The following is a 13,708-nucleotide window of genomic DNA, read 5'->3' as shown; positions in this document are numbered from 1 at the left end:
CCAGGGCAGATGAATCCGCACAAGGTCCCTTTGCCTCCATCTCTTGCATTATGTATCTGGTCTTGTGCAGAAGCTGTCCATTCAGGCCTCAGTTCTTCAGGAGGAATAAACAGGTGTAAATTTGGTGTGCCCAGGGAGGAGATGAATTCTGGGTCTTCCTACACCCACCATCCATAACCATGGCCGTTCTTATTCCTGAAATTGGCATTTTAAAGAGACCTAGGTAAGAATTCCTGGAGGGATCAAGTAGAACATTTACATTTCAAAGGCACAGAGAAAGAATGTAAGTTCCTCTGTGCCCAACTTTTGTTTTTTAGGGCCAAAACTTTTACAATATTTACAAAAAGTCTTTCAGGATAAATAGAGGAGGTTTGGGGGTTGGTAAAAAGAATAGGTGGGCTTTAAATTGTTTTTGGAGCTGCTTTTCTGGTTTTGTAAAGATTTGTAAAGTAGTTTTTATTCAATTTGAGAGAGAGAGTGAGGGGTCGGGAGGCAGAGAAAGAGAACCCCAAGTAGGCTCTGCACTGTCATTGTGAGCCCGATGCATGGCTTGATGTCAAGAACCATGAGATCATGACCTGAACCAAAAGCAAGAGTCTGAAGCTTAACCAACTGAGCCACCCGGGCTCCCAAAGGACAGTTGCTTTTAATTCCTCAAGGAATTGGGTTGTAACTAAAATGACATCATAGATTGATCCACCTATTAATCCTTTTATGAGAGCTTTAGAAAGTTTTTCTTGCCTTCTGGGTACATAGTTTCATTTCAGTTAAGGGGAGAAGGCCTTAAAAATATTCCCATTAGGCTCCAATTAACAGCTTCTGACCTAAGAGCTACTTCATTCGAGTTGGTATTTAAGAATTTGCATGGCCCAGGGGTGCCTGGCTGGCTCAGTTAAGCTCCTGACTTCAGCTCAGGTCATGATCTCACAGTTCATGAGTTCAAGCCCCATGTTGGGCTCTGTGCTGACAGCTCTGTTCCTGAAGCCTGCTTCAGATTCTGTCTCCCTCTGTCTCTGCCCCTCCTCCACTCATGCTCGCGCTTTCTCTCAAAAATAAACATTTAAATGTTTTTTAAAAAATTTGCATAACTTGGAGCCTGCTTCAGATTCTGTGTCTCCTCTCTCTGCCCTCCCCTGCTCTCACTCTCTCTCTCAAAAATAAATATTAAAACAAAAATTTTTTTTTAAGAATTTGCATAGGACCTTTGAGTACACTTCTTTTTCCAGTGTCCAGGTGATTACAAATGAAACGTTCACCCTTGGACCATCATTCTGATGGTGGATACCTAGAGGGTGTAATGTGGGCAGCCAAGCAGTATCTCAGGTGCGTGGCTCTGGGTGTGTTGTAGCTGTAAGGCCAGTAGTGTGGCCGACTTTTGTTTGCAGTTGTGTTCCAAAGACCTTTCAGTGTTCAGCTGCGGTTGTAAGTTCAGATACTAAAAGATTTGTTGCTATTTTGTGAGTTTCTATGGGTTCATGAGGGGACCATGCTGAAAATCAAACATCTCAAAAACTGTCCTCAGTGTTTTGCCATTTTGCTTCCCACATCCATTCTTGGACTTTGCCAGGTCCCACCATCATTTGCACAAGCTGATAAGGATCTGGCAGACTGGGGTTGTAGGCCCTAATAATGACTAAATTCTTCAGAACACTTTTGGGGATCCTCCCCTTAGGAAATTCTATAATTATGACCCTTATTTCGTTGTTGACCAAGGAGTTAAGGATACCCGAGAAGGATCACCCAGGACCTTGGGTGGTTTATTGTAAAGGTAACTGTTTAATAGTCTCTTCAGAATGGAAAGGCAGTTCAGACAGAGTTAGAACATGAGTATTCAGGTAAAGAAAGGTAGAGGAGAGTGATAGGAGTCATGTCAGCTTTATTGTCATTTGTTTTAGGTACCTCTTATGTCTTTAATTTTTCATGAGCCTTTAACAACAAATTTTTTAATGAAATAGTTTAGAATCTTGAAGCTTTTTAGGAGTTTTTGCACACCAATTAAAGTAGGTACCCCATTCTGTTTAATTCAGGAACCCTAGCTTTCAAGTGTACTTTTTAAGTGAACGATCTTGTCTAATTGAGATGCTCCCCATAATGGCTATTTTAATTCTAGGTTGCCTTTAGTAAGATTTTGCCACTTTCGTAGATATTTATACATTCCGTAACCATAGTCTTAGACATGAAATAAGCAGGTATGCTGTAAGGTGACACACTCAACTTTTTTGGAATTTAAAGATCTCATTTAATTTTTTTTTTTTTTTTTTTAAGCTAAGCCTTTGGGTCTCTTGGAGTCAAACTAATACTTAAAAGGGATGTGCCTCTGGGTTGGGGGTTGTGTGGTGTTTGCCATATACCTCATTGCGTAGATATTGAGGTTGGCAGGTGACCTAGGGTCAATCTAACCTGTCCCATGACTAACTTATCCTAACATGAGTCTTGGGTTAGGTGGCAAGAGCTTTAACAGCTTTTAAATGCTAGACTTTTGTCCACCAGTTTTGTAGCTGCTTCCCAGATTCCTTTAGCAATAGCTTTTGTCTACACAAAACAAGACCAACAAACCTGTGCACCTTAACACACCAGCAGTAACCAAAAGATGTTGCTGCAGCCTGGACAAGAAAAGACCCTGTGTGGCCCACTACTAATTCCCACCATGGAATCTTGGGCTGGGGGAAGTACTGAACCAGCAGACCTCAACAAATGGGGACTTGGGGACTCCACATAACTGGGGAATTGCAGACTGCCACGAACAGTTCCCATGTGGATTTGGGAACAGAAACAAGGGCTGGGGGTATCCAGCAATTCAACAAGAATTGTGGCCTGAACTACCAGCAGCTCCCAATGTCGAATTGACAGGAAAGCCAATTAGATCAGAAGCTCAGCACCAGAGCTGAAGTCAGAACCAAGAGGAACTTACAGCCCTCAGAAATGGCAAGAAAGGACTCAGAAATGTTCATGGGTACTGCTCCTGTGTTTCTGGTTGTTTCCAAAGCCCCCAGAAGTTCACTTCAGAACCCACTGCTGCCACCAAATCTATTAGAAAGCAAAATTCGACTGAGTAAATTTGAAGATCAAACTGGCTTTAGTCAACAGTTAATCAGGCAGCATCCCATCTAGAACGTAGAAAGGAGCTTCGATGAGTTATAAGAAGACTATGGAAGCTATGGAAGACTTTTACAGGCTGAAAGAAGGTGACAAAGGAAAGGGTGTTTTGTTTCAGGCGAGGCCTCCTTCCTTTGAAAGGGGACAGAAAGGGTCTATTGGGCAGATTACCTCACTAGTGCTAACCAGAAAATTCCAGATTGATTGGTAACCTTTAGCTACATTCATAGGTGAAGCTTAAACTGCAATCAGGTTAGGTATAAAGTCTTGGTTTGCTGATGTGCGGCTCAGCACAAGTGACTCCAGTTTGGACATGTTTTGTTAACGGGTGTCAATTATTTTCTCAATCCAGAGATATCCTTTATTTATCATTGTCTTTGTCTGTTTTGTGAATTGGGGGAGTAACTGTTTTGTTGTTTTTGTTTCTACATAATCGGTTTCAGTAAGAGTGTCTTGGCACTCCCAAAAGATTTTGACTGTATACAAAATGCCCTTTTGCTCTTTTTGTCACTTTTACACATTTTCAATACAAAAGGTAAAATGAACAGCAAAATGAAACTAAGGGAAGACAATTATTTATAGCATCAGTAAATCAACGGTAAGAAACACCACAGGGATATGGGCTGCTGGCGGCCAGCACTAACTTCAGTTATTGCATAGATTAAAAACATATATTTGTCACACACTTTACTATCATGTACACCCAGTAGTGCTTTAAAAATTATATTTATGGGTTATTTTTTTCTCTCACCAAAGTAAAGCCATTTCTGGGGTGAAACAAACAGCTACTTAGTAGGTCAAAGTAATAGTTAGGAGCAAAAGGTAAAGAACTGTGAAGAGAAACCAAACTTCAGGAAGACTAAACAGATGCAGTCAATTTAGGACACCAGAGTTTTGTATTCTTCCTCCTGTCAAAGCTGCCACAGGCTCACCAGTGACCACAAAAGGCAGGAGCTCAATTTTATATTTCATCTGAGAGTTGGCACTTCTAAGAAGCCAGTGCCCATTAGAACCACAATGTGATGGGGGATCAATACCGACTTAAAGGGAATAATACCTCTTTCTAAACCATAACTGATATTTCCTGCAGCTGAGAGGGTTTTCCCCAAGGGCCATCAGCTAGGACTCAGCCTCGCCTCAGCATAAACAGCATAACAACTGTTGGCTGAAACATTTCCTCCTTTGAAGGCCACGTTGCATATATTTATGTTCAGTCTCTTGTCAGCAACTTTCCTAGTTTCCCATGTCTTTTGTGTTACTGGAGAAACAATGGAAAAATTAGCTCAGGAATGGTGGGTGTTTTTTGTTTTGGGCTTGTTTAGCTTTCTTTGTCTTCCGAATCTGTAGTCCACCAAAGGTCATGTGAGATCCACCCCTAAATGTAGTTTAGGGCTTTTATTCTCCTGTTTAAGTCCAGTGGGTTCTCTGTGTTTAACTTTTCATTCAGTTTCAGGGGAAAAAAAAAAAAAAAATCCATGGTCAAACTCCAGAATCAATTCTTACGGTGAGAATCATATCGAAATAAGTGAGTTTTGTCTTAAAGGAAAATAGCATGTATTCTCACACTGTTTATTTCCACAGAAACATAAAAACAAGGTGTGTGGATTAGACTCCCTTACTGACCTACTACTAAGAATAGCAGCTGGTCCCTGCCATCTGTACTATAATCACCAATGGCCCTGGATGTTGGCCATAGTCCTAGATATATCATACTTCCCTTCACAAACATCAATTGTAACATCTTGTAAGCCCTGGATTTGATTCATAAAATAATAGCACAAGCTCCCTCTCTCTGGGGAGTTAAGCAATCATTCTGCTTTGCTTTCATATTTTTAGTTTCTGTTTAAAAATGTGTACTCGTAAGGACTTGAGCTGATGGGATAGAGAAAAGACTTCTTTTTTTCTTGATACCCCAGCCCTGTCTTTCGTTGAAAGAGTCCAAGTGCATCATCTTGTATTTGGAACAGTCTAATTTCATAGGAAAAGGATATGAGCCCACCAGCTTCAAATTACAATTTATTTTATGTCTCTGATCACCTATATAGAGCTCTCTCCAAAAAAGGGTTGTGGCATGCCCCTGATGTTCAAAGCGAACCATGTAGAAATGAAGTGAATGTTTTTGTGTGGAATTTGTATCTGTGGCTCAGCCCACATGAAGCCACCAATAGTAGTAGACTTTAAAATAATAGTAATGTCAAAAGACACCTGGCTTTGAACCAACATTATAACAAAAGTGAACGTCCAATTCGGTGGCTTCCTCAACCTGTTAACATTTTCTCTAGTTGCAGTGGGATGGGAGACTTCTCCGTCTCAACTTTATCAGCTTTGTGATTTCAGATGAGACTCCCTCAGTTCCACAGTTTGGACCTCCCATGACTGGGGACAAAGCAAAAAGAAAGAAACTCTGGTCCCACATGAAGGCTCTTGAGGTACTAGGATATAAATGTGAGGGCTGGGGTGAAGAGTTGTTATCTACGAGCTATAAACTCATTCTTAAAGAAGCCCTTGTGCACTTTCTTTTTTATTTCTTTGGTGGTTTCAGGAATGGTCACTTTTTGTTTTGTATCATCTTGTCTGTTGCTTCTCATAAAAGATTCTCCTCCTGAAACCACAGAGGAGTTAAATGCCAGCTTGGTTTTTCTCTTACCTATGGGTGTGCTGCAGGAACAAAATAATATTTGGGGTTTTCTTAAAGGGGTGGAAATGCTCTTGCCTGCATTGACCCACCCAGTGTTATCCACCTAAGCCTCCGAAGAAGTTCAAAGAGCAAACAGTTAAAGAGAAGCCCAGGCTCTGCTAGGCATTTCATCCTTGGATCTGGCATAGATGGAGTCAAAGAGGACCAAAATATCCAAGTGGATATACAGTCCTTGCTGTTAGCAACACGCAGTTTATTAGTGACCTTGACAAGAGCTGTTTCAGAAGAGGAAAGGGTCAAAAGCATGATTGGAGTGGGTTCAAGAGAAAAATAGGAAGAGAGGAAGTGAGACAGTAAGAATGGGCAATTCTGTTGAGATATTTTGCTATAAAGGCAGTCAACAATTGAGGTAGTAAATGGAGACTGTGGAGTCAAATATATATATTTTTTTTCTCTAAAGATTGGGTTTAATACAGCATACTTGTATGCTGAGGGGAATGATCACATGAAGAAGGTAACGTTTCCAATATGGCAGAGAGAGGACAAGCTGCAGGGGGGAATGTCGGTGAACAGACAAGTGACAGTAGTATGTGGTGTTCACTGTGAAGATTTGTCCTCAGAGGGGGGCAGAGAAGATCCTAAGGAGAGAAGGAGTGTATGTGCGTGAAGTAGGTAGATCGTAGGGGTAGGCAGAAGCTTATGGGAGTTCTCTTCTGATTGCTTCTATGAATGAGTTAAATGGCAGTGAAGGAGAACATGTTGGACAGTTGATAAGAAAGGAGAAGGTGTAAAATATTTGTCTAGGAGAATGGAAGAGTAAATGGACTAGGGAACTGCAGTAGTATTAAGGTCATACTTGAAATTCATGGTCATGGATTTCAGCAAGACCCAGAAAGCAAAGGAGTACATGTGTGACCTTGGACATACTGCTCTGAGGTAGCTTACATGGGTCTACTATCTGCTGTACAAAGTTGTTGAGAGAATTAAATGTGACAGAAAGCATTTTGAAGTATAAGTACAGGATATGATTATTATGAAACTTAGCTTTGAATTACTTAGCACTTTTCCTTGGCAAAAAGCTTCTCAAATTTGTTTAAGACAGCCTTAGTATCTCTAGAGACAGCATTTGGCTTCTGCCACTGATTTACTCCGTAACTCAGTCTAAGCAAATGACTTAACTTCCTTTTGCTTTTACCTCTCAATCTATAAAACGAGGGTGGTTATGTTTAAAGCACAACAAATGCTTTATAAATAAAGGTGCTATGTAAACGCAAGCTGGTAATAAAATGGTATTTCAAGCCTCACTGGTACGGTCACTGGAAACTCAGGTCAGCCTTGGGGGGTAGGTGCATCCCTTAAGAAGCTTTTATAGAAGGGAAACATGAGTATCTTGAAATTGGTATCACCCACGTTATTTCCATTAACATTTACAACTACTCTTTAAGGTTGATTCATAGAACCTGAGACACAAAAAGTTCCATTGTTAAAGCCAAGCAGAAGCTTGGATTTCAATCCAGATTTCTCTTAAAACCCTACGCCCCTTTTTCATTTTGCCACATATAGAATTGGGCTTGATACATTGTAGCCAGAGAAGGTATGGGATATTTTGTGTTTATTACACACCCATATTTTAGCCAACTTAATCTCTTGTTTGCCATCAAAAATGGAGCTAGAGTTGCCCAGCAGCAGGATACCAGCTACTTCATTGGAGGTATCATCATGATGGAGTCGTTTACAAGAAACCAAATGACAAGAAAAGATAGGAACATCTGGAGAAAGGAGCGTAAGCTGACCAAAGATTTACACTTAGCTACAAATGCAGTTTTCAGACATTCTGGGACAGGAGGGTGGATACTATAAAAATAAATAAATTTGTGTGATCATGGGAACTGCAGGAATAGTATGTCCTCTGTCCTCTTGACTACAAACACAATATGTACATTATATATTTAATTATATAATTAAAGAACTATATAATTTATAAGTTACAAAGCATAAATAGCTCTAGGAAAATCAGTGCTCTGTTAGATTTTTATTTTTGAGTAACGACTGCCCAGCTGATAGAGAAGGTGATAGGAAAGCTGTATTTATTTTCTTCCAACAGCTAAAAGGTGATCATACTTCTAAAATTTGTTGAGATTGTCCAAGAAGTGTGTAAAATACTCATCCATCACTGGAAGCCCCTGGTCAGGAAATGACAGTGCAGTAAATATCTTCAGCAGCCACCTTTTAATGTACAAGCTGTTTTCGGTTGGAATTTTCAGCACTCACATAAAACACACTGTCATGAGTGACTGCTTGTGCTCCAAAGTCATTACTATTGGGATAATGGAACATCTCTCAGCGAATAACCAAAAAACTTTAAATGTCATGTCAAGTTTGTTGAAGCCATTTTCAAGCCCCGTTCAAGGTTACATGAATATTGAGGGTGTCTGTTTTTTAGAAGTGTTGAGGTCTGTGAGAGCTAACTCATAAGGTTGTACAATAGGAGAGTCAGTTAATTAAAACAAAATCTCGTGTTCCTTGCAAAAGTCAATCAGCCAGAGCCTTTTAGTCATTAGCTACTGCAGCTCTCTCCTTATAGCCTTCTACGTCAGGCTCAGTCACTTACCAATAAAAGAATATGTATGTGTGTATGTATACATGTCTGTATAAATATATGTGTGTGTATTTGACAGATTATGATGTAGATTTGCTAGGAAGTTTTAACAATTTGCCTCCCAAATGCAATATTTCTTTTGAGGGAAGTCGTTGACTTTTTACAGTCCTATTATAAACTTTCCTTTTTGTTTTTTTAAAAAATAATAATAATTCTCATTATTATTCCAACTAAGGTATATCTTGGGTCATAGAGTTGGAGATAATTCTTTACCCAGCGCATATTTATTGAGCATCACTTTGCTCCAGAGCCATTTTAGGCACTGACATTAAAGCAGTATTTCGAACCACCTCCCTGCTGTCTTGGAGCTTATATTCTAGTAAAGAAACAGAGAATGGACGAGTAAACAGATATATGATGTGTCTGGTGGTTAGGAGTTCAGTGAAGGAAAAAATGAGGAAGGATGCGTGATGGAAAGGGGCAGCGCTATTTCAGTTGTATGGTCAGAAGAGTCCTCTCTATTTAGATAGCATTTGAGCAGAGACCAGAAGGAAATCGGCATTTGTGCTAATGAAATGGTTGTCTATTTACATTTTAGTTTCTTCTTAAACTATGTGTATTTATTTTCAATCTACCTGCTCTGCTGAATATTTTAATTTAGTCTATCTAAGAGGACTTGTCTGAGAATAATTATTTTAAGTTAATGTGCACAGTCCTTGCTTATCACAGTGATAAGTTTAATGTGTCTTTCTTCCTTACTGTAGAAAATCAGAAAGTGCAGTTGACAGAAGGGTCACGTTCACACTACAATATCAATTGCAACTCAACGAGGACTCCAGTCGCCAAGGAGCTTAATTATAATCTAGACACTCATACGTCTACAGAGAGGATCAAGGCAGTTGAGAAGAAGGAAGCCTGTAATGTAGAAAGCAACAGAAAAAAGGAAATGGAACTTCTTGGCTCTGTTTCTAAAAACGAATCTGTTCCCGAAGTTGAAGCCCTGCTGGCAAGATTACGAGCTTTATAAATTAAACTGGTAAAAAATGATTAAGCCAAATATAAAGCCATGCTCTAAGCTATAACACTTGAAAAAATGCTTTTTATATAAGTGACTTTATATAGTTTAAATTATGATATATATTAGAAAAATAAAGCTAACTACATGATTGCAATGCTTTTTCTATGTACTTGAGGATTTGGCTTATTCAAGATTATAATGGGTTTTAATGCTTTTCTTGTCTCCTGGTATTCATGTGTTCTATATTTGGTGGCTAAATTATACATAATGCTTTAGAGAACAGGTAGGTAGCCATGTGTTCAGCAATGTGTCCTGAAGAGAATACATTTTATTAAGTCACTGTAATTTTTACCTTACTGTTTTTAGCATTAATGAATATCAAATTATAATGTCAACTCTTGGTGTGTGTGTGTATGCATGTATATATGGTGTGTGTGTATATGTATAATATATATATATTTATATATTATATACATACACATATATATGTGTGTATAATATATATATATTTCCCATGCATGTCATTTAACATAGGCCCAAGTTTCTCCTTAGTTGGGATCTACATGCTATCAACGTAACATCAGAAACATGAAATTGAATGTAACAGAGCTGTAAGGAAATGAATGTAAGCTCATTATTATCATTGTTGAATTCGTGTTAATTAGAGCCTGCAGGAGACTATAAGGCCGTTGAGCACATTTCCAAAAATGATGTACTAGCAATGTATGCACTCTTCGTGAAATGCACATGCTTTTGTATAAAGTAGATGTATACGGTGTTAGAGTGCTGCCGAAACTCTTAACTGCGAGAGCATTTTTCCCCTTGGTTATTATGACTCTCAGGAAGTAGCATCTTGAAACTTCCCAAGTAACGAAGTTTTTTGGGTTTTTTTTGTTTTTTTTTTTTTCGGTGAACAAACTTGAAATTACAGTCTCTTTGATCTGACAATCAATAAGTTTAACAAAGATCTAAAGTGTTTCAAGGAAAGTTTCGTATGCATATGTTGCAATTTTCCCTCATTTGGGGCACTGAATTAACTCTTAATCCTATACAAAAGAAAATAAACTTGCTACTCGCACTAAATGAAAAAATCAGGTGTTTTTGTAGTTAGCATATTCTGTGCAAACAGCCTGTGCTATGCAGTCTATCTAAGCATCTATTTTGCTTTATTATGTGCAGTAAATAAATGACTGCTCTTTTACCTTCAGTTAAAAAGCAGTTATGTGGAACCAGTCTGGCGAGGTCCACTGCTTTTTATTTCCTTGTTTAAGTTGCCACCTCCTTTCAGCTCCAAGTTAATAAAGTTAATTAATTAGAACTATGAACCAGGCCCTGTTTATAGACATTGGGGAACAGAGTGTTATCCACAGCCTATGCAGGAATAAATTGTTCTCCTATGTATGGCTGAAATAGAAATTGCACCCAGAGGGCAAAATGCATATTTTCCTGAAAATAAATCTTAACAATGAAGAAAGGTGAAGGACATTTACACATTTTAGCAGACAGGACCCTAACAGCAAGAAAAGAAGTGAAAGAAAAGAATTCTGACGATCAGTTCTTAACATGATTTTGCAAACACTTGGGCTTTTCAGAAGCAAAACTGAAATTCAGCCAGATAGTTTGGACATACCAGGTGGCATGCAAACACTCTGGAAACTTGGGTCAGGGAGCAGCCACAAGGGAGAAGCAGCCTGGCAAGTAAAGGGAAGTGAAGATGACATAGACCCCCAAGGGCTGAGAAATGCAGGCAAGTCCTAAACAGACGCAGTCAGCCCCCCAGCACCTGTCTGCAGGAGTGGAAGGACAGCCAGCTAGTGGGAGGACCAGCAGGGGCCGGCCTCCTGCAGGTCAGGGGCCCCACTCCCTCCGCCTCCCTGGCGGGAGTGTGTTCTGATCAGGCCTGGATAGGGGACTATGTTTTGTGTTTCCCTCTCCACACCGAAAGAGTACACAGAGGTAAGAGCCAACCAAGAAACAGCTCATTTTCTGCTGCAGAGATTTCAGTGATAAATGCTCCTTCAACAATGGGCAGGGGGGTATGATTAGGGTTTTTAAATCCGTATTATTCCTTTAGCCAACTTTAGATGAAAACTAGACATCGAGGTACAAGTTCATTTTTCTGAGCAGTTTATGCTTTTGAATTTGCAGGTAAATGTGAAGCCAAAACACAGCTCAGCACCCTTGACAAAGATGTTCTTCCAGGCTAGTGACAAACCTCAACTGGGTTCCCACCCCCTCTCAGGTCAGCGTAAAGAATTTGGCAAAAACACACAGACAAGTAAGCACTCAAATACAACGAGTTGTCCAAAAGCAAAGACCTGCTGCTAACAAGTTTTCCCATATATTTGATATTTGAAGTGATTTATTAATAAGGGAGGCAGTCCGATCATACAGTAGCCCCCCTCCCCCCACCACTGCCTTATCCTCAGGGGATTCATTCAAAGACATCCTCCCCAGGGGATGCCTGAAATTGCAAGTAGTACCAAACCCTAAATAGACTATGCTCTTTCCTATACAAAGTTTAATGTCTAATTAGGCACAGTAAGAGATGAACAGCAATACTAATACTAAAATAGAATAATTGTAACCATACACTATAATAAAAGGCTATATGAATGAATGTAGCTTCTATCAGAATAACTTCATGTACTATACTCCTCCTTTTTGTGATGACGGGAGATGATAAAATGCCTCCGTGATGAAAGGAGGTGAGGTGAACACTGCAGGTGTAGTTTTAAGGTACTATAACCTTCTGACAGTATGTCAGACTGAGGATTATCTGCTTCCAGACTATGGCTAAGCACAGGTAACGGAAACCATGGAAAGTTAAACCAGAAATGAAGGCATGGAGGGACCACTCTATATGCATGTATGTCCTTTGTTAACATTTAGATATTTAAACAAAATGTATCAAAGTTTCTATGAGGAAGTAGATGGTTCAATAATGTATGTCATACATTTTCTGGTAAATCTAGAAAATGCAATTATTTATACCAAGTTTCTCCAAAACTCTAGTTATTACCACACTATTTAGTCAAAAAGAGTACTCAGTAATGACTTTAAAATGTTTAGCCACAAATGATTATTGCCTGGGTTGATCTGTTCTTATTTTAAAATACAATCCAATGTGGATCTGAGTTTCCTAGTTAAAAACAAAACCCTCCTTTATGGTTAAGCACAGGTGGGCCAGGAGCACATTTCGAGGTTACTTTTGTGCCAACTTTTTGTACAGACTATGTAACTTTTGGAAAGTAATAGGTCCTAATAAATAAACTGCTAATTTGATTGAACCTCAAAAAGTGGCATTTGTGTTCTTCTTCATATTAATTGTTAAAATTTTTGCAATCCAGGAAAGGTAAGCTGGCAGTGTAACCATATTCAATTTTGTCTAGTCAGTTGTTAAAAGTAGCTCTTCTATGTCCTTGCCAGGCCTGAGTGTTCTTAAAATATGTCCTGGGGCCAAACTGTTAAGTCATTTTGCTCTAAGAGCTACTCTTTAGCAAAACACATGAAGTTGCCAAAGAACCACAAAGTCTGGATGGTATTTCAAAATTGAATCCAAATCTCCCCATAAAAGTTCATTATTCCTAAACAGACCTTTGCCTTTGAGAATGGGTACAAGGAGACTGTGTCTTGGGATTTGGAAAGATGGCAGAGTAGGAGGGTACTGAACTCACCTCCTCCTACAGAAGCATCAAGGCTACAACTACATATGGTGCGACTCACTCTGAGAACAACCTGAGCCTAGTGGAATAGCTATTCCACAGCCAAAGACATAAAGAGCGACACTGAGAAGGGCAGGTGAGGCAGAGACACAGTTGTGAACCAACCCCCCCCCCCCCCCCCCCCCCCCCGCCAGCACAGGGACCCACAGGCAGGAGGGCCTTCCTGAGGAGCAGAGGGATCAAATCCCACATCAGGGACACATACCTCCACTTCACCCACCCCCACCACCCCCATGAGGGTCTGAACTAGGAAGAGGAGCCCTCCTAACTTCTGGCTTTGAAAATCAGCAAGGCTTAACTGTGGGACAGCCTGAGGGCTGTAGGAAACTGAAAATCTGCTCTTAAAGAGTCAGGGCACTCTATCATGCACTCTAAAACCCAGCACAGGGGCAGCAATTTGAAAAGTTCCTGGGTTATTCCTCAAAGAAATTTATTGGCTAATTTTCGGTCATGTGCTAGACAGATGGGTGTCTTTTTTTTTTTTTTCTTCCTATCCTCTTTCAGCCTAGCAGCCTGACAGTGGAAAGAGCAGCCCTAATACTCTCCAGTCTCCACATTCCCCTGTGGCCCAAACCTTACCACAATCAACCGCCCCGGCAGGCCCTTCTCCAAAACAGTTTCTGCCTTGCCGT

At 39.9% G+C, this 13,708-nt stretch overlaps 1 protein-coding gene across 1 annotated transcript in view; it reads left to right on the top strand.

Annotated features, from left to right (window-relative positions):
* DIAPH3 (diaphanous related formin 3) overlaps nt 1-12,650 on the top strand; it is a 514,561-nt gene extending 501,911 nt beyond the window's left edge. The window contains exon 28 of the mRNA XM_043580147.1: nt 9,098-12,650. Coding sequence (XP_043436082.1) covers nt 9,098-9,360 — 263 coding nt within the window. The 3' untranslated portion in view covers nt 9,361-12,650. The remainder of the gene's footprint in view (nt 1-9,097) is intronic.
* The last annotated feature ends 1,058 nt before the right edge of the window (nt 12,651-13,708 follow it).

Source organism: Prionailurus bengalensis, chromosome A1 (assembly GCF_016509475.1).
Source record: "Prionailurus bengalensis isolate Pbe53 chromosome A1, Fcat_Pben_1.1_paternal_pri, whole genome shotgun sequence".
NCBI lineage: Eukaryota > Metazoa > Chordata > Mammalia > Carnivora > Felidae > Prionailurus > Prionailurus bengalensis.
This window is presented reverse-complemented; position numbering and strand designations above follow the sequence as displayed.